The 21,396-nt window shown below is 42.4% G+C and overlaps 3 protein-coding genes across 5 annotated transcripts; all 3 read right to left on the bottom strand.

The window, feature by feature from the left end:
• Positions 1-568: 568 nt before the first annotated feature.
• LOC125545475 (structural maintenance of chromosomes protein 2-1-like) lies at positions 569-9,977 on the bottom strand. 2 transcript variants are annotated; one of them, XM_048709423.1, is made up of 21 exons: positions 9,535-9,977; positions 8,336-9,016; positions 8,105-8,248; positions 7,730-8,020; positions 7,419-7,604; positions 7,150-7,314; positions 7,006-7,065; positions 6,820-6,882; positions 6,607-6,698; positions 5,508-5,604; positions 4,933-5,049; positions 4,628-4,846; positions 3,522-3,662; positions 3,254-3,421; positions 2,886-3,070; positions 2,658-2,751; positions 2,484-2,572; positions 2,133-2,358; positions 1,241-1,315; positions 982-1,118; positions 569-888 (listed from the first exon to the last, which is right to left on the bottom strand). In XM_048709423.1, the coding sequence occupies exons 1-20, from the start codon at positions 9,850-9,852 to the stop codon at positions 1,002-1,004; spliced, it is 3,528 nt and encodes a 1,175-aa protein (XP_048565380.1). In that variant the 5' UTR covers positions 9,853-9,977; the 3' UTR covers positions 569-888; positions 982-1,001. The 2 variants fall into 2 exon arrangements, with proteins under 2 accessions (XP_048565380.1, XP_048565379.1); XM_048709422.1 differs by having other exon boundaries at positions 569-903; positions 9,535-9,976.
• Positions 9,978-11,237: 1,260 nt separating this feature from the next.
• On the bottom strand, positions 11,238-15,651 carry LOC125545473 (peptidyl serine alpha-galactosyltransferase). 2 transcript variants are annotated; one of them, XM_048709420.1, is made up of 8 exons: positions 15,264-15,651; positions 14,781-14,951; positions 14,267-14,510; positions 13,946-14,146; positions 13,381-13,847; positions 13,144-13,308; positions 12,619-12,862; positions 11,238-12,212 (listed from the first exon to the last, which is right to left on the bottom strand). In XM_048709420.1, the coding sequence occupies exons 1-8, from the start codon at positions 15,545-15,547 to the stop codon at positions 11,544-11,546; spliced, it is 2,445 nt and encodes an 814-aa protein (XP_048565377.1). In that variant the 5' UTR covers positions 15,548-15,651; the 3' UTR covers positions 11,238-11,543. The 2 variants fall into 2 exon arrangements, with proteins under 2 accessions (XP_048565377.1, XP_048565378.1); XM_048709421.1 differs by having other exon boundaries at positions 15,260-15,646.
• An 826-nt stretch (positions 15,652-16,477) lies between these two features.
• Positions 16,478-20,540, bottom strand: LOC125545472 (two-component response regulator ORR26-like). The gene is made up of 5 exons (XM_048709419.1): positions 20,275-20,540; positions 19,154-19,306; positions 18,665-19,045; positions 18,473-18,549; positions 16,478-17,757 (listed from the first exon to the last, which is right to left on the bottom strand). The coding sequence occupies exons 1-5, from the start codon at positions 20,381-20,383 to the stop codon at positions 16,723-16,725; spliced, it is 1,755 nt and encodes a 584-aa protein (XP_048565376.1). The 5' UTR covers positions 20,384-20,540; the 3' UTR covers positions 16,478-16,722.
• Between the last annotated feature and the right edge of the window lie 856 nt (positions 20,541-21,396).

The raw sequence follows: 21,396 nt of genomic DNA, 5'->3' as shown, positions 1-21,396 counted from the left end.
TTCATAATTAATTGGACAGTTCTCTTCTTCTTAATTAATCGATGAAACAAAAAATTTGCCTCCGTTTCAGAAAAAAAAAAGTTCATGACTTCTGTGCCGCGTGCTTCCTAGAATCCTATTTTGTGCTTCATATAATCTGTACCACGTGATTGTACGGAAATGATGGGATTGTCAGTTGTCACGATCTCACCAACACTTTCAGTGTCCAACCCGGGCTAGTAATGCCTTCAGGATATCAATTGTTTTCGCCGTGGCCTTTATACTTCCTGCAGCACGCGCTGGTCTGCGGCAATGCATGCGACAGGCAAGCAGATCTGGCAAAGAACGAGCCAGCCTTGCACAGTCGCAGTGTATTGGATGGTAGTCAAAAGAGCCGTTATTTGCGATTTGGTGACCTTCCAAAGTGCTACTCCCTCCGTCCCAAGACATATTGACACTAGTATATTATGGGATGGAGGGAGTATTTTGTATCCTTCAAATGACTACTATTACTTTGAATATAAAACACCATTTTTTTCTGGTAGAATATAAAACACCCTGCTTCTGCTAAAAGAAGCCATGGCACCCATTTAGGAAACAGCTAGCTCTAGAATAGTGTAAGTGTTTTGAGTATCACACAGAGTAGACCCTAGACAGAGACAAACAGTTACAAATATAGAGTGAATAATACGCCACCAGGCCAAGATACACAGAAGAAAAAATGTATATACATCAACATGACGACATGTTCTAATATTGAGTTAGTACATAGGTTTGCAAACATATTGTGATGCCAATAGCCTACAAGTGAGGGGCTTGAGACTTTGTAGCGAATCCAACTACCGCAGAACATTGGAAGCCGGTTAGTTGTTGATTGCCATGACCAAAGAGTTCTTCACAGTCGTGTCCCTGAATTAGCCATCTCTGAATAAGGAATTGGTAAGCCGTTATTTGATTATAGCCTTTAGTCGTAAACAACCTAATTTTGAGTTGAGAGCATACCTTCAGACAAAGCATGTCTATCATTTCTGTTTCGAAGGGACTGTTCGTGTCACAGTGGACACCCCATCCACAAATTTCGTTCGGAATATCACGTTGGCGTTGTTGAACATACCCTCTTTTAGCGACACAACTATGAACTGCAATGACCAAATTTGAATTGTCAACTGAAAGGATGAAACAATGTTCCCAACACACACATACAGACGGTAACTGAACATGAGTCATTACAGGATTGCACCATCTAGAGGAGCAAGATTACCTGGGACTGTGGAAAATGTGCCTTTATCATTCTACCAATGTTTTGGGTATGGCTCAGATCAAGGGCAGCATCAACCTGCAGTACAGGGACATCCAGATCAGTTGAAAAGGAACATTATTATTAATTTGTTTTTTTATTCTGTACATCAAAACAACTTGCAAATACCTCAAACCTGGAGCATATGGGACTAAAAAAAAGAAACATGGTAGAATCATCTTGCTCAAACTAAAGAATTTACATCGACAACAAATGTGGCATGCCAGGAACAAAGGTTCCAACTAGACAGAAGAGGGACTTCTAGATAAACCAGTCTATCCATATGAGCATAAAATGAAAAATATTGGCCTGATTATTTTTGCAAGCTAGTGTTGGTAATAATCAAGTTTTAGGTCCATATCACACCATATGTTTAGATCAGAACCACTGTATCAAGCAATGGAGATCAAACGTCACAATAATATACAATGGTGCACTATGGAGTCTATGCAGTATCAAACTATCAATCTTCCCAATCCATACCATGGTATACTTTCTACCACAGTCTAGAAAAATATAAAACAGCAAACTAAATGTTGGCAGCCAGGTGTCATGGAATCATGTTCAGACCGGTGGACTAGTTGTTTTAGTCTTAACTGTTAACTGATCATTTCCAAAATCCAAACATCATAAAATGCCTGATCATAAGACAGATCAAGTTCCAGCCAGCCTTGAAGCTGATTTTGTTTAAGTTTCAGTGAACTGTCTCTGTAAAATCTGTCATGTGATTTGCAGGAACACTGCATAACAGTCTTGCTAATCTTAATTGACTATGCTAGTTTGTAGTATGACCAGCCAGATTAGAGATGGTGGTAACCGGTAAGCAATTTAAATACAAAATCACATGCAGACATACCTCATCTAATATGTAAAGCGGCGCAGGTTTAAAAAGAAGTAACGCCAGAATAAGACTAAGAGCAAGAAGGGACCGCTGTCCTCCACTAAGTTCAGACAAAGATTGCTTCCAGACTGTTCCAAATGCCACCCGAACTTCAAGACCATCCAAGAAGGTACCACCTTCAGGAGGATCAAGTTTTGCCATTGTACCAGGTAGAAGAGTACCAAATATAGACCCAAAATCCCTACAGGAGCAGAGGTTAGTTAACTTTGTACATTTGTGAGTAAAGAGAATACTATCATTACAGAGTATGAGCAATATTCATGCAGTGGTGCATCTGCTGGGAAATATTACAGAAAGGTTACTTACTTGTTAACTTTGAGCCATGTAACTTTCAAGGTCTCTTTCTTCTTCTCATCCAACTCTTCTATCACTTTCTTGATTTTTGACTTGTCATTCTGAAGATGACAACAAAAGGTATATTGCATGCTGGTACCAAAATCAATCCCAGGTTATCAAGAAATTTAGATGTGCAAGACCTACCTCGATAATATTTTTCTTCGATATCAAATCATTGTATTCATCCTCTGCCTTCTCAAACATTGCCATAACTTTCTTATTGACCCTCTTCTCAAGACTGCATTTGACAGTGAAGTAATAAGTCAGTTCGTTGCATTGAAAATTAAACAGCTGATAAGAGAACAACTATCCAGAAACATTAGATGTACTTGCAATTTTCCTTATTTCACTTTTTTTAGATAAAAGATGTACCCGGATTGCTGAGCTTGGAGATTATCAAGTTCTTCCCTCGCCTTGTGTGGTTCACACGATGCAAAGTCGTAATCTGTACCACTTTTTCCGAACAATTGTTTCTCAGTTGCAATCCAACTGTACTTCTCCATTAGCTTATCAACCCTTGAAGAGCAATCCTTCTGCTCTATCTCCATCCTCTTAACCTTAAGAAGTTAAAAAACAGTAAGTTATAAAAGCAGAAATATTCACCATCTACACAATCAGAACAGTATTAAAAAACATCAGTTATAAAGTAGAAATATGCACCACATACCCAATAAGTACAATACTGAAAAAAATCAGTTATAAAGCAAAAATATGCACCAGAGATTAGACCCAATAAGTACCTCATTTTCCATTTTCTTCCTTTCGACATTCGAATCACCAAGTAGCTGCTGAAGTTTTTGCTGCTCTTTGGAGATGCTGTTTATTTGTGAGTCACATTCCTTCAGTTTGGAGCGACCAATGTTGAGCTCAGATTCAGCTTGGTCATACTCTAGCTTTGTGGCAGCAACCTGCATGTGATCAGTGAAACAAAGGGAAATACTTTAATAAATGAAATGTAACGGCTGGTAGTTAAGTACAAATAAGCCATTACACCGCATATTGAACTACCTTGCTCTTATGTGTGCCCCAGGTTTCAGACAGCGCGGTAATCTGAGCTTTCGAAGTTATCAATTGCTCTTCAAGCGAAGCAAGTTCATTAGCAACTGCATCTTTCTCCATAATAAGCCTCTCCCTCTCGCTTTGATAAGCCTAATCAGGATAAGCAAACATAGAAACAACAGATATGTTATTCATTAAACTGCTGGGATTAATGCTCAGGACTGAACTAAAACTCACAATGAAGTTGTGAACATAATATCATACATAAAATTCAGTAGTAACCAGGCACACTATAGTCCAAATATATTCTGCACAGTGTTAAAGAAAGCCTAAGTGGTAGATTAATCCATTTTAAAAAAAAATGGACAGAACTTGGCTGTTTTTGAACTACTTCTGTTTGGCTGCTTGCGCAATAATGGCAATATGCCATTTATCTTATTATTAGGGTCCGTTCGGGAACTATTTCCTTCAGATTCTGGCAACATGATCTCTATTAGGCTATATCTATTTGAACTGAACTGCATTTTAGTTGTTATTTTGCTTGCTGTGTGAACCAGATGAGTGATGTGTATTTGCTATGGTATGAACTGCAATTTAGATGCTATTTCAATTGTCTATGTGCTATGTTTCCTATTTTCCTGTGCATATTATTCAAAAACAGTCAAATTCTGGCCAATTTTAAAAAATGCTTAAGCGTGCTTAAGCGCGTCCAATGCTGGCCTTACGCTTTCCACTTTTTTGAACATTGATTCTGCACCAATAACAGGACGGTACCCTGCAAACTTACACGCATCTACAGCGGGAGCCTGTGTTTGACTGATGGCAGTCAATGGAATTTATGATCTTTAACAATAAGCAGACTAGTGAAAGTATCTCAGTTATCTATATCTAACAGAATATGCATGTCATAAAACAACCAGACAATCCATTCGTGAAAGAAAAGGACAATCCTATAAAAGAACACTACTGACCATAAAGAAATCATTCTAGAGCTAGAAGTTAACTCCAGATAACAAAGAAGAGGAACATCTTATTGAACACGGTAACACTCCAGAGATAATATTGCAAGTGACAAATGCAAATCACCTATGGCAAAAACAGAGTCAGAAACCAACCTTTAATTGCTTCGACATGGCCTGCATTTCCGATTTCAGTGACTTTATCTTTTTTTCTAGAGCTTTGAGCCTACCTTCACGTTCACTGCCATAAGTCTTAATTGTCTTTTCCAAATCAGAAACAGTGGATACACATTTTTTATGCTCCACTTGTTTTTCCTTCAATTCTTCTTTTGATTCCTGGAGTTCTTGCTCAAGTTTCTTCACAAGTTCACCTAACTAAAGTACAAATAGAACAATTGTTGATCCAATTTGAAGCTGAATGTGGTAAGGTAACCATATTGGTGGCATAAAAATAATTATACCTTGTGATGTTCATTTTGTTCAACTCTGCTTTGAAATAATGACAGATCATATGATTTGAGTTCAAACTGAGATTTCAACTCAGCGTACTTTTTATGCAGAGGCAGGAGCACAGCAATCTGCAAAACAAGGTAAATCAAAATATCTACTTATCAGACAATTGTAAAGCATTCCATTAAAAAGAATCAATCTAACCAATGTTATGATGCCAATGTATAACATGTTTATACCAATGAAGAGAGATAATTATCAGTACTAAACAAACAAAAACTAATGTGTGTTTAATGTACAATACATGATCAATTAGATTTTAATTGGTAGCACCATAAATTCACTTTCCTTCTTGACCATCGTGTATACATGCTAATGCCATTTATTTCTTATGTTGCAAAACCAAAGTTTTACAAACTTTCAGTTCACAGATGAAGGCAGATATTTAACAGCAAAATGTGGTTTGTAGAGAATATTGTAGTATCACATAACATAAGAAGATCCCGGATCATGAAGAGTACTATAAATACATATGTACTCAAAAGAAAACAGGATAGCATGTAGTGGCATTGCATTAAGTGAATACCTTCTGTTCAATAACAGAGAGCCTGTCCTCATGTTCAGAGAGATCAGCCTCAGCTTTAGCTAATTCATGGAGTTTCCTTAGCAAGTCCCCACCACCTCTGTAGTGTTTATCTCATCAGATTAGTAGATAAAATGAGAACAAATCCAGTATACTTGTTTTGTTTTCTGAAAGTAATCTAGCTTGTCTCCAGAAAATACAACTATAAGATGCCAAAGATGCCCAATATCTGCTCGAAATTTTGACTATGACCAACCAGTACCAAAGAAATAAGGCCTGACGAACATGTCTGCCTACCCTAGAGCCCCTTAAGAATGCTAAGGAAAAATAATTGTTTTTAGAAAAAGTCTAGATCACCCCCCTGAGGTTTCGGGGCCAAGTCAACATAACCACTTGAGCTTCAAAACCCTCTAAGCAGCCCCTAAGCAGTTGAATACCATTAAAATGATCCCAAAATATATCGTTCTGAGTGTGGTTTTACCACCACGACAGGCGGGGTGGTTGACAATTCAGCATGTGGCGCCTACTTGTCCGCCACATCATCTAAAAAGCTAACAGGTAAAAGAAATGGCCCAGGTAAAATTATTCCTATTTTAGAAACAAATTCCCAGGATGACAAAAGAAATTCATTTGTTTCCTGATTTTGAAATTTCAACAGAACAGGTGAAATCTGTTCCAGAATCAGAAATCTGATCAATTCATATTTCCAAACATTTTGAAAAGTATAGTTTTTCCGTTTTGGAATACTTTAAAAATTATTAAAATTACAGGCTTTTTGTAAATCCAATTTAAAAGTAAACTGATTTTCCTGACTTATTTTGTTTCCTAACATTTTACATGATGTGGAGGTGATATACCACCTCCTCAGCCATGTCACCTACCACAGTGCCAAAACCGTCTCAGGGGTTATTTAAACAGTAGTCAATTCCTTCAGGGCTACTTTGACAGTTTTAAAGCCGAGGGGTGATAAAAGAAATGTACTACATGATCCAAAACAACAGGGAAGGCAAAGGAAAGGAACACCCATTTCAAAATTCATCTGAAAATAAATCAGATGCAAGCATTAACACCAAGTGAAATGTGAAATGTGACATAATATTACCTGCGACTGCCTCCGGTCAATAGCCCACTAGGCTGGAAAATGTCACCTTCAAGAGTCACACTTGTACTGCCAACTTCCCTATTGAAGGCAATCTATAACAAGAGAATCAACTGTCTCAGTAAGAACCAACACTGAACATATATTATACTTGGATAGGCAGACTCAGTTAGAACTAGAATGACTAGAACATATTTCTGAAGAAAGCTACATTACCTCCTTTGCTGCCTCCATATTTCGACATACAAATGTCGAGCCAAAGACATAAGCCATAGCATTCTGCAATAAGGAATCTCTTCAAAATTTAAGATTGTTGATATAATGAATGACAAGGCATATACATAGTGCAGAATACTGTAAAAACTAATACAAATTATACAATCATAGGATGAAAATACTAACCTTTACTTCTTCGTCATAGCCAACCAATTCTAGAGCTAATGTTACATTTTCAGCTCCAACCTACATACATACAAATCAGTATAACATTCTCAAAAGTCAGCAAAAAGGTTATATCCAACGAATGAAAACAAAACATTCACTGACCATTCTACGAGCCGCCTGCTGGACTCTATCAGGTATAGTGCCTGTATGGATTTTATTCAACGGTATTATGGTCACCCTCCTTTTGAGCCCTCCGTTTTGTAGGAGCTGCTTTCCTGTGGTTTCTGTGTCAACAACCACATTATATAGCCTGCCTCCAGCAGCAACCTGCATAATTTGACTAGGAATTAAACTGATGCATCCAAACCAGTTCCTTCACTGAAAGGGGAACTCAACTTCAAAACAAAAATGAGGAGTTTGCTGAAACAGACCTCCAATGCTGTTGCCGTGGAGCTATCCTTTATCTTAATAAGCCGCGCAACTACTCCTTTGACTTTTGATCTATCAAATTTTTTGACAGGATCTTGATAGCTGAAGTTCACATTCCCCAGCTCACCAGAAAGTGCACGAACTTTGTCCTTCAATTTTTGAACCACCTCTACCTCTGTTGATCGATCCTATGAATGATGGAATAACACAGAGTGATGAAAAACAGTTCCCAAACATTGCCTACCTGTTAAGGAACTTCTAAAATAGTAATATGCACCGTTTATGCCACAGGAAAATGATCTTTTTTGCATACCTTTTGCAGAGCTTCCATCTGGCCCTCTTCGTAATTTATAGACCCCATGGATGCCTTGATAGCATCCAAGTCTTTTGTCCTAGCTTTCAGCTCTTTCTCAGCTGCAGTAGCTTCATCACGCTTGGATTTCATCTGAGCTTTCTTCTCTTTCAGCTCCTTCTCAGAATGGCTTATTTTTGTCGTCAACTGCTTTAGTCCAGATTCTGCCTCTCCAACAGCAGCTTTTGCATCTCTAAGTTGATCTTCTAGGCATTTCTTCTCATTCGCACTGCTTTTTCCTGCCAGCACACCCTGTGTAAAGTAGAATTTAGTATCCAGGAACTCAAAGTCAAGTTGTCAGTTTATACATTCTATGATTTGCAAAAGTTTGCATACCTGATATTCTTTCTCGCTATCATCTATCTCCTTTGTCAGATCCTCTGCTCTCTTACTCATATCAGATGCACCGTCCTCTGCATTTTTTACAGCAGCATCTCTTTCAACAATAGATCTCTTGATGTCCTCAATGTTCTTCAGGATCTATAAACAGATGGCATATATGCCACACTGTAAGTATTTTGGAATAAATATGGGTACTGAGGGACGTGAAAATAAATAATGCATTACCTTTTCAGCAGCCTTTTCCTCTGACCTTAGAGTTTCCTCTTGATTATCCATCAGAGAAGTTTCCTTAATAAGTGCATGTGAGAGCTTATCCACTTTCTCTGACAAAACCTTCATCTCACCGCCTAGCTTGGCTTCTTTTTCAGCAGTTAAGGTAGCTACGTTTTTGTCCATTTCATCTATGTCTGCTTTTAGCTTTTCTGTGCTTTCATCCAGTTCAACAATCTTTCCCTGGATTTGTTTGACATCACTGAGTGCACTTTCTCGCACTTTCTCAGCTTGAACAAACTCATATGCAATACAGAATCTTTTCAGTCGATCCAGTTCAGTGTTACCATTGGCCCATTTCATGTACTGGCACCTCTCTTTTCTAAGTTTCTCCAATGCAGGAAGGATTTCATCATCAAGAAGTTTATTGATCTCCTCGACTTTGTTCTGCTTCTTCTCAAGTGTTTTCAGAGCAGATTCCTTCTTCATTTCGTACATCCTTGTGCCGGCTGCCTCTTCCAACATGGAAAGAATTTCTGGAGGCTTCATGTTCAGCACTTTCGTAATACGTCCTTGCATAATTAGGAAATGGGGATTGTTCACGTTAAGCTGCACAGAGTGGAAAAGAGTCTGCACCCGGGAAGGTTGTGCAAGATGGCCATTTATAAGGTATTTGTTCCGTCCACCAACTACAATCTACAGATACAAGAGTAGCTTGTCAGTATTCAGTAAAGCTGGAGGCACTAATGGTCCACAATAGAAACACTACAAAGATTAAGAATCTGATCGAAAAATAAATAAACTGCAGATAGCAACTTCAGTTAAAGCAGATCCATCATAATTAAGTGAATTAATTGCAAAATTTGACAAGGCGTTATTGCCTGTTAGTGGAAAACATTCTTGCGCATAAATACTGGAATGCCAAAAGTCCACAACGACCTAAATCTAGAGCATATCCATAGTTCAAAACTCCTAAAAATCCTTTCTAAAATCCACCTCCAGTCAGTATCACGATCTCGAGGACCAACAGGCAGACGGACAACAACTCCCGACTCAACAATTAGCGTCAAATTCGAACCACTAAGGACAGAAGTGTAAGGGACGCACTAAATCCCCTTCAGAAATTCTCCCACGGAACCCAATCACGCGCATAGGGAGGCGTCAAAAGGACAGGTGGGCAGCGTAAGTCGGGGCAGGGGGGTGGGATGCGTAACCTGGCGCGTGACGGTGATCTCGGCCGAGTCCTCGTAGCCGAGCGGGGAGCGGGCGCGGTCGGAGTTGTCGAAGACGATGGAGACGGTGGCCTTGGTGACGCCGGCCTGGCCCTGCTTGTAGACGAGCTCCTGGAGCGAGGCGGCGCGCACGGCGCGGAGGTCGGTGATGCCGAGCACGAAGCAGATGGAGTCGAGGATGTTGGACTTGCCGGAGCCGTTGAGCCCGGTGATGGCGTTGAACAGCGGGTCGAACCCCGGCACCACCGTCCGCCCCGCGTACGACTTGAAGCCCTCCAGGCAGACCTCCTTGATGTGCATCTCGCCGGCCGCCGGGGGCGTCGCCGGCGGGAGATCCGGCTAGGGTTTGGGGGGGGTGGAGGGGGAAAGTTTTGGGGGGGGGGGGGATTTTCGGGGATGGGGTTTCGAAATGGTTTCCGCCGTGTGGAGTGGACTGGCGACTGGTAGTGAGGAAAGGAGAGCCGAGGGAGAATATGCTGACGGCGGGTGGGGTATTCTGGGCCTTTGGTTGGGCTTCTGGGCTGAGATGGTAACCTGGGCCTTTGGCTGGGCTTCGCGTAAGGCGTTTACTCTGTTTTTCCTAGACTTGTTTTTGCTTGCTCAAAAAACAAAATTAGACTCGTTTTTGCGCAATCACTAGTTTTTCTGGGGTGTTTTTGCTAACTTGCTATGCTATTTCTATAAGAGAATCTTCAACAGATTTCCAGTAAATCTTCCTCAAGCTGGTCATAGTGAGAGTAACTTAGCTATTAACAAAATTAATGTTGCATCAGTGGTTTCGGCAGAGATAAAGGCTATTCGGTATGGATTTATTCTGGCTTCTAATTTCGGGTGCTCCAATATAATCATTGAATCAGGTAGTTTAAATGCATTGGAGGCAGTTTCAGACCTTGATGCTTACATGGGTCCCGATGTGCCAATCATCACCGAGACTAGTCTGCTGGCGATTAACTTTTCAAATGTCAGCTTTGTTTATTGTGGAAGGGAAACCAATCTTGTTGCTGATTGTTTAGCAAAGCACTGCTTTAGCCTTGGTTTATCTGAATTTTGGGACTCCAATCCCCCTGACTTTATTCTTCCACATACTGTAAATGACATGGCTATTATATGAGGAATAAAGTTATTTACGTTCAAAAAAAACACAACGCATATCAAGGCAAATTTGCTTATGTGACAAGTAGTTAATAGAGAAACAGATGTTTGTGATGACATAATATATTACCGTAACATAACGCATCCCGAGGCAAAAATGGGTCTACATCTAGATAAATGAAGTCTTGTATGACACCCTGCCTCTCTCTCTGGCGGACGGCGGCGCTAGTCAACGGCGATGACGGATGGGAAGGCGGTGTGTGACATATGGGCCCACGGTTTGGGTGGTATTGTGAGAAGGGCAACACCCCTCACACGAGGGAGTTGTGCTCTTCCTGACCCCCTCTCTACGTGGAGGTTGCGTTTTTTATCACCAATATTTTACTGGGAAAACGAGAGTCGTTGGACTAGCTTTTTTGGCTCAATTCTAAGAGTAAGGACAGGAAAGAGAAGTTGTTGGAGATGTTTTTACGAAATACTTGTCGTTTAAAGATGTGGAAAAAAAACTTGAAGACAGAGCGGTTGTGCTACAGGGATTGTGTGACCAAAAACTTGAAAACACATATAATTTTGTATAGCAGTCCAGAGGGATTGTGACCAAAATGTTTATTCTATCCGTATGCTAGTTAATCACATACAATTTTCTACACAGACACCTTAATTGACTAGGGAAAACAATACAAGAGCATATCAATTACACCAAGCTAAACAAACACCTATAGGAATTGAACATAACAGCGTTAGCTACAGTAGTTGCAACAAAATCTGCTAATAGCACTAAAAAAACTTGTCAAAAATAAGGAATTCACATGGTTAATCAGCTCCGGCTTCTTCTTTCCTATAGATTCCTTGTACTGTACCCCCTTTATGTCTGTATTGGCAAAGGAATAAACTTATGATCATACTGTTTGTTTTATAGTCAAGCTGTGGGCCTTCTGGCTTCTGGAAGCCCTAGATCTCGAAACACTTCTCCTTCGATCCGAGAAAAACATCGAGATTACCAGTAAAAAAACTACTACAGATGTTGCCCAAACAGCAAAAATCCACATCTTTGATGATCTGGCTAGTCTCTTTGATCCATGTACACGTGATACAGTGTCTGTGGCTCTTTCAACAGCCTGCTGCCTGGTCACATCCATGTGCTCCACATTTCGTCCAATTGTAGTTGTGGACGACCGTTGTGTAACTCTCTCTGATTTATTGGAGGTTAAAACTTCCTCAATTTTCTTCGAGATGCTGCCTATGGTGGTGCTTAGTCGAGGGCAATTTCGGCGTTTGTGGTGCAAGTATAGGGCCTTGTTCAAAGCCTTGCCACACTCGATGCTGAGAAGATCCCTCTCCCGTGCATTTTGATTGCCTTTCGTGATAGCAGATGGATCAGGTGGTTCAGGGAACTTGGCCCAACATGTGTTTACAATATCAGCGTTTCTCCAGTCTGCCTTGTCAAAGCTCCAATCACCAACACCAAATCTCAGCCCATAATGGAAAACCTTGTAATTTACTCCAGGCAGAGGAACATAGCCTGGATATATTAATATGTCACTCCTTATGATGTGTCGCAGGTTAAGCTGCATGACAAGTGAAGAAGAAACTGTCAAGCAGCAAGATAAACCAATTTTGCAGAGAAGGACAAGATCATAGCCCTTATAGTTCATCGTCTATACTAGATTTCTAGAACTTATGAATGCTAACTGCCAGCTGGTGCTATCCATACTAGCTTTCGAACTTCTACTGACACCGAGAGATCTCACTGCCAACTGAAGCAAACCATGCTAGCTTTCTAGAACTTATTAGCGCACGCTTTCCATAGACTATCTCTAGCAGTTACAAGCACCATATTTGCATTGATGTAAACATCTACAGGTTTTAAAATGATTCAATATAGCCAGTAAGTTCTAATGCGATGCAGCCAGTTGCAGACATATGCTTGCAGTTGCAAGGACAAAAGGGGAAAAGATAAACCACTACACATACCTCGGCTGCTGCAAAAGAGTAACCATACATCTCACTTATCCAGCCAGAGGCATATATATCACCAGTAATGTTTGTCGCATAGTGATCTTTGTCTGCACGAACCTCTTCTGATTTGTGCAGCCACAGCATAGCAAAACGTCGGAGATCATCAATATGCATGATAATGACACCACCAACCTTTTCGCATGCAGATGGATTGCGAGTGTGTATCTTTGCAAGTATGTTATCGCACCCAATGAGATAACTGACAAACAGAAAGGATGATATTAGTACATGGTTCTCTCATATGCAGTAATTACATGCATCACTGCCTCAACTTTGCAATGAGACTTGCACAAATCTTGAAGTACGCAAGAGGTAAGTTGGTTCAACGAACTCTTAGATGTGCACTAAGATTTGTGCAAACTCAGCATGGAGTCGATGCATAGAAGCACCTCTCAACATATCTGGTAAACAGGAACTGTAATATCACTAAACCACAGCAACACATGCTGCAAATTACACAGCGCCACATAAGAATCTTACTCATAGGGAGTTGAAACAGGATGACCAAGTTTTGCACCATACTCCCATGGAGTGATGGGACCTCTCATGATCATATCAGCATCCAAGATAACAATGAACTCAGCATCAGTCTGCACATGGTTAATCCAATGGAGAACTGCTGCTGGTTTATTAATTGCTGGGTACCTAAGAAGAACAAGTAAAAGATTATGTACCGAGCAAAAGTTTTGAGCGCATTATTAAGCCAGAAGTTTATACCAGTCCCCTGTCAGTGGGTGTCTGTTCATAGATGGAACATAATGTGTGGGAGCAAGGTCACGGCCCTTGTAATTCTTCAATTCCTCGTCTGTACAACTCAATAAGCGTGTAATATTACCAGGCTGACCGCTTATACGAAAGCTGTGCATGAGCCCAACAGTTTGCCAGTCAAAATACGACGAACATTCGGTTGAGAAAAGGGTGTGTATTTTTGGATGTCTGCTTTTGGACAATGCAACATGCTGTACAGTCAATTTGTTTTCAACTTTTAGACTGTTCCAGTACTTTGGTTTTGTAAGCTCTGAGAACCTTTTGCTTTTAAGGAAGCTCAAGTATTTTGACCACTGTGGTTTCGGGCAGCCAACAGATGTGTGATGCAAAAGAAGCCCTTCGTTCAATGTGTTAATGCACTCGATGCTTAGATATAAGGCCCGTTTCACATTTGGGTCAGATTCCATCACCTCAACCTATATAAAGTTAGTAACATTAAATAGTCACATGCAGCATAGCTAGCCACTGCCTACCAGTGAGAACATCCCAAAATATGGTTAGGAAGACTGTTTACCTCTCTAGGGAATGGAGGTGGAGGAAATAAGCGGTTGCAGTCATAAACTATACCATCCTCATGGTGTTCTAACTTGCTGAAGGACCAATTTCCAACTTTAAATGGCAAACCATAGTGCAGGATAAGTGGCTCAGTGCCAATTCTTGGAGTATAGCCTGGGTAGATCATTATGTCATCATTTATCTTGTGTCTTAGACCTACCTGTCAAAGAGGATTATAGTATTATACAATGAAGGTAATATGTAAAACCACATAAAATATACTCGGGAAATATTTGCTTTCACAATGCATAATACAGTGAAGAAGAGTAATCGAGCTTACTTCTGCAGCGCCAAATGAGTACCCATACATCTCACTGATCCACCCCATGCCATATATATCACCAGTAATATTAGTTGACCAGTGGGACTTATCTTGCCTCACTTCTTCAGTTTTTGACAGCCACAGAGGGGCTAGAGCTCTTAAGTCATCGATATGCATGATCAGAATTCCACCAACTTTGTCACAAAATTCTGGATGTGCAGTGTGCAACTGTGCAAGGATGTTATCACAACCCTTCAAATACCTAGTTAAGAGAATACGTAAATAAGATAAATCGGAGGCTGAGTTCCAGACTTCCAGTCAGACAATGATATGAACCTGAGTTAACAAGTGACACTCAGTACAAAAGGTATGCTCTGCGAGGAAGGATGAGTCACCAATGTCTAAACTATTGATGTGGTACAGCACTATTTCAGTAACTAATTTTACTACCATCGCCCAATTCCACATTACCATACTAAGCAGAAAATGGACAGAAGGATCATCAATTCTAAATTGCTGACTGAAACCATACCCATAATAAGCTGCAACAGGCTTGCCTTTTTCTGCTCCGAGTTCCCAAGGGATAATCGGGCCTCTAACAATCTGGTCTGCATCCAAGATCACGACCCAATCGACGTTGTCCGCCTCTGGGCTGTGCTCCAACCAATGTACCACCCCTGCAGGCTTGTTGATGGCTGGGTACCTGCACACGGAAAATGAACACCAAGGTCACTTTCATTCCAAATGAGGAAATCTTCGAAGCTCGTATTCATATTCATCCATGCCCCAATCAGTTCACTCCAAGAAGGGCCTGCCAAATCAAGCACCTCACCCAAATCAAGCGTTATAAATTCCAAATGCAGAAGCAGTCCGCAACTAATTTCTCAGTCCGTCTCAAATCCTAACCCCAGAAGTTTCAGCTTCGGCCGGGCGCAGGGTAAAGTGGAACAAATGGGGAACGAGGAGGAGAGGAGCATGCGTGCTGAATGTGCGTGCGGCGACGAGAGTTACCTACCAGTCGCCGGTGCGGGGGTGGCGGCTGTAGGAGGGGACCTGGAGAGTGTGGCCGATGCGGAGGCCGCGGTAGGAGGGGAGTTGGTCGGGGGCGCAGCTGAGGAGGCGGGTGACGCCGCCGGGCTGCCCCGCCTTGCGCAGGCTGTGGAGGAGCCCCACCGCCTGCCAGTCGAAGTAGTCGCCGCACTCCACCGAGAAGAGCGTGTGCAGCCGCCGCCCCTCCCCGGCGGCATACACCACGGCCGGCCACAGCAGCAGGAGGAGGAGGAGCGCGGCCGCCGCCATTGGTGGTGGGGTGGCGGATCTCGCGCCCGGATCCTACCTTCGTTTTCTCGCTGCTTTGTGTCCGAGCCTCTGACCCTGAAGGCCTGAAGGATTCGTGTACTGACGGAAGGCGACGGGTGCTCAGGAGTACGCCAACCGGGCCGGTTTACGCAAACCCCCTAAAAAGTCAAAAGGCAGTGCTGGTCTTGGGTAAGGTTCAAAGCTTGTGTGATAATACTACACCCTGTTCGCAGTTACAAAATCACTACGGTAGCAAAATTGTTTTTATTAAATACTCCCTCTGTCTTAAAATGTAAGGCGTTTTTGCCCACTAACATTTTGAGACAGAGGGAGTAGTAAAAATCTAGTTGTCGGCCAATGCGTAAACCTTGAAACTTGTGGACGCCTTACATAAATCAACCGATAAACGGGGTGTTTAACAAATAATAATCACACTAATTTGGGTATAATTTACATGATTTTCTCAGTCACCGAAATTCACTCCGGAGTGTTCATACTTTTGGCATCACAACAGAGTCAAATGGAAGCACACTCAGATTGGCCGGAGGCAGACAGTTCAGCTGGTGCAGCAGCAAGTGAGTTCCAGTGCAATTGTGATGCAAACTGGTTATGATTGCAACTCTACTGTTTCATTCATCTTTGCAGATGCTAGATTAGTTTTGGTTTGTATCATACTGCATCAAAGTCTACTAACCGCTACCCCACCCAAGAAATTCTTTTGTGTTAGATCAGTAGTAACTTTCTCCGCGCCCTCAGGGGGAGAAGAAGAAACCTGTCTGACCAACCTGAAACTTACTCGCTCCGTCCCACAATAAGATCGTTTGTGGGACGGAGGGAGTAGAAGTTATGTTTGCCTGTGATGTGCAATGGCAATAGCAAACACAGTCTGCAATGCTGCATCAGAGCGAAAATCTACAGCAGTGCTGGCTCTGAAAGCAAATATTCGACAGTCTCCATATATATACTTTGAGAGATCCTCGAAGAGTATTTATAGATTATACCATGCCACGGTCTATAATACAGACATTTTTATCAAAAGTGGAGTTACTACAATTAGATCCTTCCACCAAAGGATCAAGTTAGAACACTGCAGCCCTACAAGAGGTGCTATATGGAGACATACCAAACAACACCATCCTCTCCTCGCAAAACGGCATGGCCGAACAGAAGGGGGATTATGCAAAGAGGCATCCATCCATCAACGGGTAGTCCGTCGTTTCGCTGCTGAAGTGGTCTTGATCATCATACCAGTTACTTTGTAGCCCAGATAGTATCATCGCGTCGTTGTAGTGAAACAAATCAATGCTACTCAGCCCTACATTCTCAAAGGAGACACCTCCTTGAAGTGGGTAGCCGGGGAGATCCTCGGGCAGAGAAGCAAAATCCGCCCCGCATATGATGCTTGGCTCCTCTTGCGAACGAAGCCAGGAGCCTTGGTTGCTCGTCTGGCCGAAGTAACAATCTTTAGTGCTAGGCAAACCTTCCACACTGGAAAACTTCCGGTCAGCAGCATTGGTTGCGGTCACAACACTGTCACTGATCTGAACAGAAACCGAATCAGCTGTACATGTCAACGCCGGGGAGAAGGACTTGATGCAGTCAAGAAGGGCTGGCTTCACATCTGAGAAGTTTCTGGCGTCCATCTCCGTACTGCAACTCATTGAGATAAGCGGCGGTGGGGTAAACAAATGGCCAGGAGCAGTGGGGTGTTCCAAGTCTGGCTTTGGTAGGCATGCATAATCCCCTAACAAGTCGCAGCGTGCATGGTTGTGCTTTGGGTACTGCATGAACTGCTTTGCTGGCACTCCTCCAGTCCAGGCCTGGCATTCCAGTATCATGGTTTCTGATGGCTTCCTGTCCTGATTCACTGGCAAACCTTTGAACGACAGCACGCCGCCTATTGGTGAAACACCGGCGACATTCTGAGGTTCGGCAGCTGAACTTACAGAATTCATGCTTCTATCTGGCGCCGGTAAGGGGACCGTGCGCTTGGTTTCTTCTAACTGAGAATCTGACAAACTGCTCTGGCCTTGTATCTTCTGGGAAGCATGCAGATATCCACTGGAAGTGTTGCTTGGTTGCTCTTGGAAGGAGCTTCTGAGGTTAAGGTTCTCTGATGATGGTCCCTTAGTGCTGAAATCTTGCCTGCCAGAGCCCAATATCCTTTCCTCGTTCTGCTTTTGCAGCCTCCCCAAGTATAGGCGATATTTCTGCATTAACAACGAATTTTCTTCTGATGAATACTAGAAAACCATTCCTTAGTTTTCAGGAATACAATGATTTTACCTGAATTCTAGAGTGTTGGGTAAGTGCTTCAGAATTCACATGAATTTGTATGCATTTTGAGTATGTGATATTTGACAGTTAAAGGCAAGGATTCAGGTTAATATAAACTGCAAAAAAGTTTTTTTACAAGGGAGCTACTCAGAAAGTATATGTTCCTACAGTAGCTCGACCAATGATCAAATAGGAGCTTTGTCATAACCCATGAACATGGCACAGGGAAAGAATGCACATGGCGGGAACTCATTGCAACACCATAACATCCCTTTTTGTGTCATTTACTGAACCAAGAATCTCCTTTCACTTACTTCTAGGGGGAACTCTGACAAAGGTGATCTTGTGTTATTTTAAAAAGGTGATCCTTTATTGCACGAGAAACTACCTGCATCAGATTATAAATTCCAATTTTACTGCTATTCATACGCCTGATTTGTGAGTTTCAAAGTTGCCCAAATTTGTCATGACACACCAGGTATAGGGAGTTGGAGAAAAGTCATGGTGCAGTTATCTGAATTTAGTGTGTCCTGTATACAAACTTTCTTGATTTTATTAAAAATCTGATTTAACGCCCTCTTTATGAACTCGGTTCCTTTTTCAAGAAAAGAGACCATAGAAATTTGCCATTTGAACATCATGTCATACCTGAAGATGGCTAGCAACATTCTCTCTTGTTAAGCCCGGCACGTTCATCAGGTCCAATATTTTCTTCGGCCCCACTTCTGCAAAATGACGGCATTGCCCTTTTGGAATGAGGATCATGCTGATTTGATAAATTTATAGGAAGGTAACTGATAAATATATAGGAAGGTAACTGATATTTCAGAGAGCACTCACTGTCGAATCCAATTTGGTTCACAGCATTTACAAACTTCTGATGCAGATCAACAGACCAGACTACTCTAGCCTTTTTAGCAGTAGCACCGTCACTGGAGTCCTGATCTCCGTGGTCCATGTCTTTTCTCTTCCTCGTGGGATCGGAATCAACTGTCATAAATAGGCCCTTCTCATCAAATCCCTCGAAACCATATCTTAGTATCTGGAGATCATCACAGCTATCATGACCTTCGATCTCTTTAACCTCGTGCATTTTCTTCCTGTATACATGTTGCCAAATGTTCCGGAGTTCCTTCATCCGAACAGGCTTAAGGAGGTAATCGCAAGCACCATGCTGCACACCTTTCATCACCCTACTTGTCTCCCCATCAATGGACATCACTGTGAAAACAGAATGGAGCAGTTTGGCAGTTTTGAGTAGATATTCAAACTGAATAAAAATATCATTTCTTCTTTGAAAATTGCAGGGGTTTGGTGTTGGATACTAACTTATAACAGGCAGATCCATCTCAAGTCCAATGTGTTCAAGAAGCTTGAAGCCATCCATATCTGGCATGTTGACATCACTAATCACAATGTCGAACCTGTTTTTCCTCTCCCGGAGAATTTCAAGAGCAACTCTAGCTAGGCCGCATGTGGTAACTGCAGGTAGATAACTAGTTTAGTCTAACTGATAAACAGATAACTCATCATCATTCATCACACAAAAATCATGACTATTAACATAAATAGGGAGGCATAAAAATGGTTTCTGCGCTGGCGCAAAACACAAAACAGAGAGGCTAATAGATTGGTAGTTAAGTTAGTTAAGAACACTGACCACTCAGTAGGTGATGATTGGCAATAGGTCTACCAAAAGGACAGGTAAGTACTGTATGTTAAAACTGAATTTTCTACATAGCCCTCAAAGTCCCCAGTCACTGGTGTCACGGAAATATAACACCTAAATGGTGAAAGGCCGCAAAGAAGATATCGTCGGAAGTAACTACACGCTCTGAATTTTAATGTGTCGTTCCTGGTAAATTACACAGGAGTTGCCTCAAAAGCAAATTACGCAGCACCTCAAAGAAACAAAACTGATGCAGCAGTGATACCAACCCCTCTGCGGAGAAAAAGATATCCATCTGAATTATTGAGCAATCATCATCACTTAAAAGTGGACACAGACTCGAAATGCATATGTTGTTCGCTATACAAATTTTTTAGCCAAAAAGGGTTTGATGGACAAGGCCTCTGCTGCTCGCACTCAGTCACTCACGGTTGACACCAACCAGTCACATACACACACAAGCAAAAACAGACACAAAAGGGGAATCCAAAAGCGGGCAAACCGCTGGATGATACAAATCTATGAAAGAAAGTTCCCCAGACAGCCTAAATTCGATCGACAAGGTCCGAAAAGTCCACTTCAATCCCAGAACGCACACGCACACGCACACAATAATTTAATTATAGCGATTAGTCTCAACTCTCAACCGATTTCGCTGGGTAATTTAAACAAGCAGCAGGCACGCATGGGCGACGGACGGATGCATATGGGGAGGCGACGGCGTAGCCGCCACGCCAAGCCGATCGGGAACCCGAGGAGGAAAGCAGGCGAAGATTCGAACCTTCGTAGGAGCACTTGCGGAGCATCTTCTCGAGTATCTTGAGCCAGGTGGGGTCGTCGTCGACGACGAGGACGCGCAGCCCGTAGGGGAAGGCGGACGCGTCGGCCATGGCCGCGCCGCGCCGCGCCGAGCCCCCCTCCTTCCTCGCTCTCTCGGTGCGCGGCGGGCGGGGGCCTGCGAGTGGAGTGGGAGGGAGCAGGAGGGCGGGCGGTGGGAGGCAAAGGTGGGGAGGCGGGTAAAAGGGCCGGGGGTTGGGGGGAAGTGGGGGGGGAGGGGGCCGATTAATATTGGCGCGCGCGCTTGCGCTTAACCAACTTTATTCCGACTGCGGCTTTTCTCGCGAGCCCAACAAATGGCTTTGGAATAAGAGACGAAGCCGAGCCGAGTGAGCCGTGACCGGACTTTTGATCAAGTGGGGGTGTGAGGCGTGTTGCTTTTCTGATGGTTCTGCCCGTTCTCTATGGCTGGGAAATGTTATTGTTATTAGGCATACTGACTGACATGGGGCTTTGTTAAGTTGTAAGTTGGGTCTTGTGATAGGAGATAAGGGGCTAAGCTTGTCTGAATATAATGTGCTTTCCTGGCTAGTGGGTGATGCTTTGGTGGTGGATGTGGAGGCCGAATTCTGTAGATGCAGATGAAGTGCATTTTGGATATGCGGATGTTGTAGTGTGGCAACCGATGTATGTCTGCGGATGTTGTTGTGAAGAGATTATTCTCTAAACCAGCCATGGGGAAGATGAGTCTGACGGATTTACAAATAATTCTTATTACACCGAGCCCCGGTATGTTTATTCAATCATAATGCAACAAATATGTCTTTAGTCTTGCGGGGTTAGAAAAAATAACTGAGATTAATTCATCGTAAAAAAATTAGGTGGATTGATGCATTGTAACTTATTACCACCGCAAAATAACCCCAGTATATTACCATTATCTCGTCTGGCTCTCTTACTTGTCTTCTTTTCATTGGGTTCTCCTCAACTTGTCTTCTTTTTTTTCCCCAAACCTTCCTTTAACCATTACAGTAACGTAAAGGGCGTCGGGCGACATGGGTGCGCTTGCTTTGCCATGTCATGGTGTCCACCTGATAGCATGTGTTAGTCTAGCGATAAAAATAAA

Source organism: Triticum urartu, chromosome 3 (assembly GCF_003073215.2).
Source record: "Triticum urartu cultivar G1812 chromosome 3, Tu2.1, whole genome shotgun sequence".
NCBI classification, from domain to species: domain Eukaryota; kingdom Viridiplantae; phylum Streptophyta; class Magnoliopsida; order Poales; family Poaceae; genus Triticum; species Triticum urartu.
Note: the sequence above shows the minus strand (reverse complement) of the source record. Positions and strands in the feature narration are given on the sequence as shown.

Coding starts and splice junctions, on each gene's coding strand:
- LOC125545475 (XM_048709423.1), bottom strand. CDS start 9,852: ATGCACATCAAGGAGGTCTGCCTGGAGGGCTTCAAGTCGTACGCGGGG. Junction 7,066..7,149: donor AGCAGGCGGCTCGTAGAATG/GTCAGTGAATGT, acceptor GTATGTATGTAG/GTTGGAGCTGAAAATGTAAC. Junction 6,883..7,005: donor GCTATGACGAAGAAGTAAAG/GTTAGTATTTTC, acceptor TCCTTATTGCAG/AATGCTATGGCTTATGTCTT.
- LOC125545473 (XM_048709420.1), bottom strand. CDS start 15,547: ATGGCGGCGGCCGCGCTCCTCCTCCTCCTGCTGCTGTGGCCGGCCGTG. Junction 14,952..15,263: donor CACCCCCGCACCGGCGACTG/GTAGGTAACTCT, acceptor TTCCGTGTGCAG/GTACCCAGCCATCAACAAGC. Junction 14,511..14,780: donor CCTGTTGCAGCTTATTATGG/GTATGGTTTCAG, acceptor TCTCTTAACTAG/GTATTTGAAGGGTTGTGATA.
- LOC125545472 (XM_048709419.1), bottom strand. CDS start 20,383: ATGGCCGACGCGTCCGCCTTCCCCTACGGGCTGCGCGTCCTCGTCGTC. Junction 19,307..20,274: donor CCGCAAGTGCTCCTACGAAG/GTTCGAATCTTC, acceptor ATCTACCTGCAG/TTACCACATGCGGCCTAGCT. Junction 19,046..19,153: donor GATGGATCTGCCTGTTATAA/GTTAGTATCCAA, acceptor CTGTTTTCACAG/TGATGTCCATTGATGGGGAG.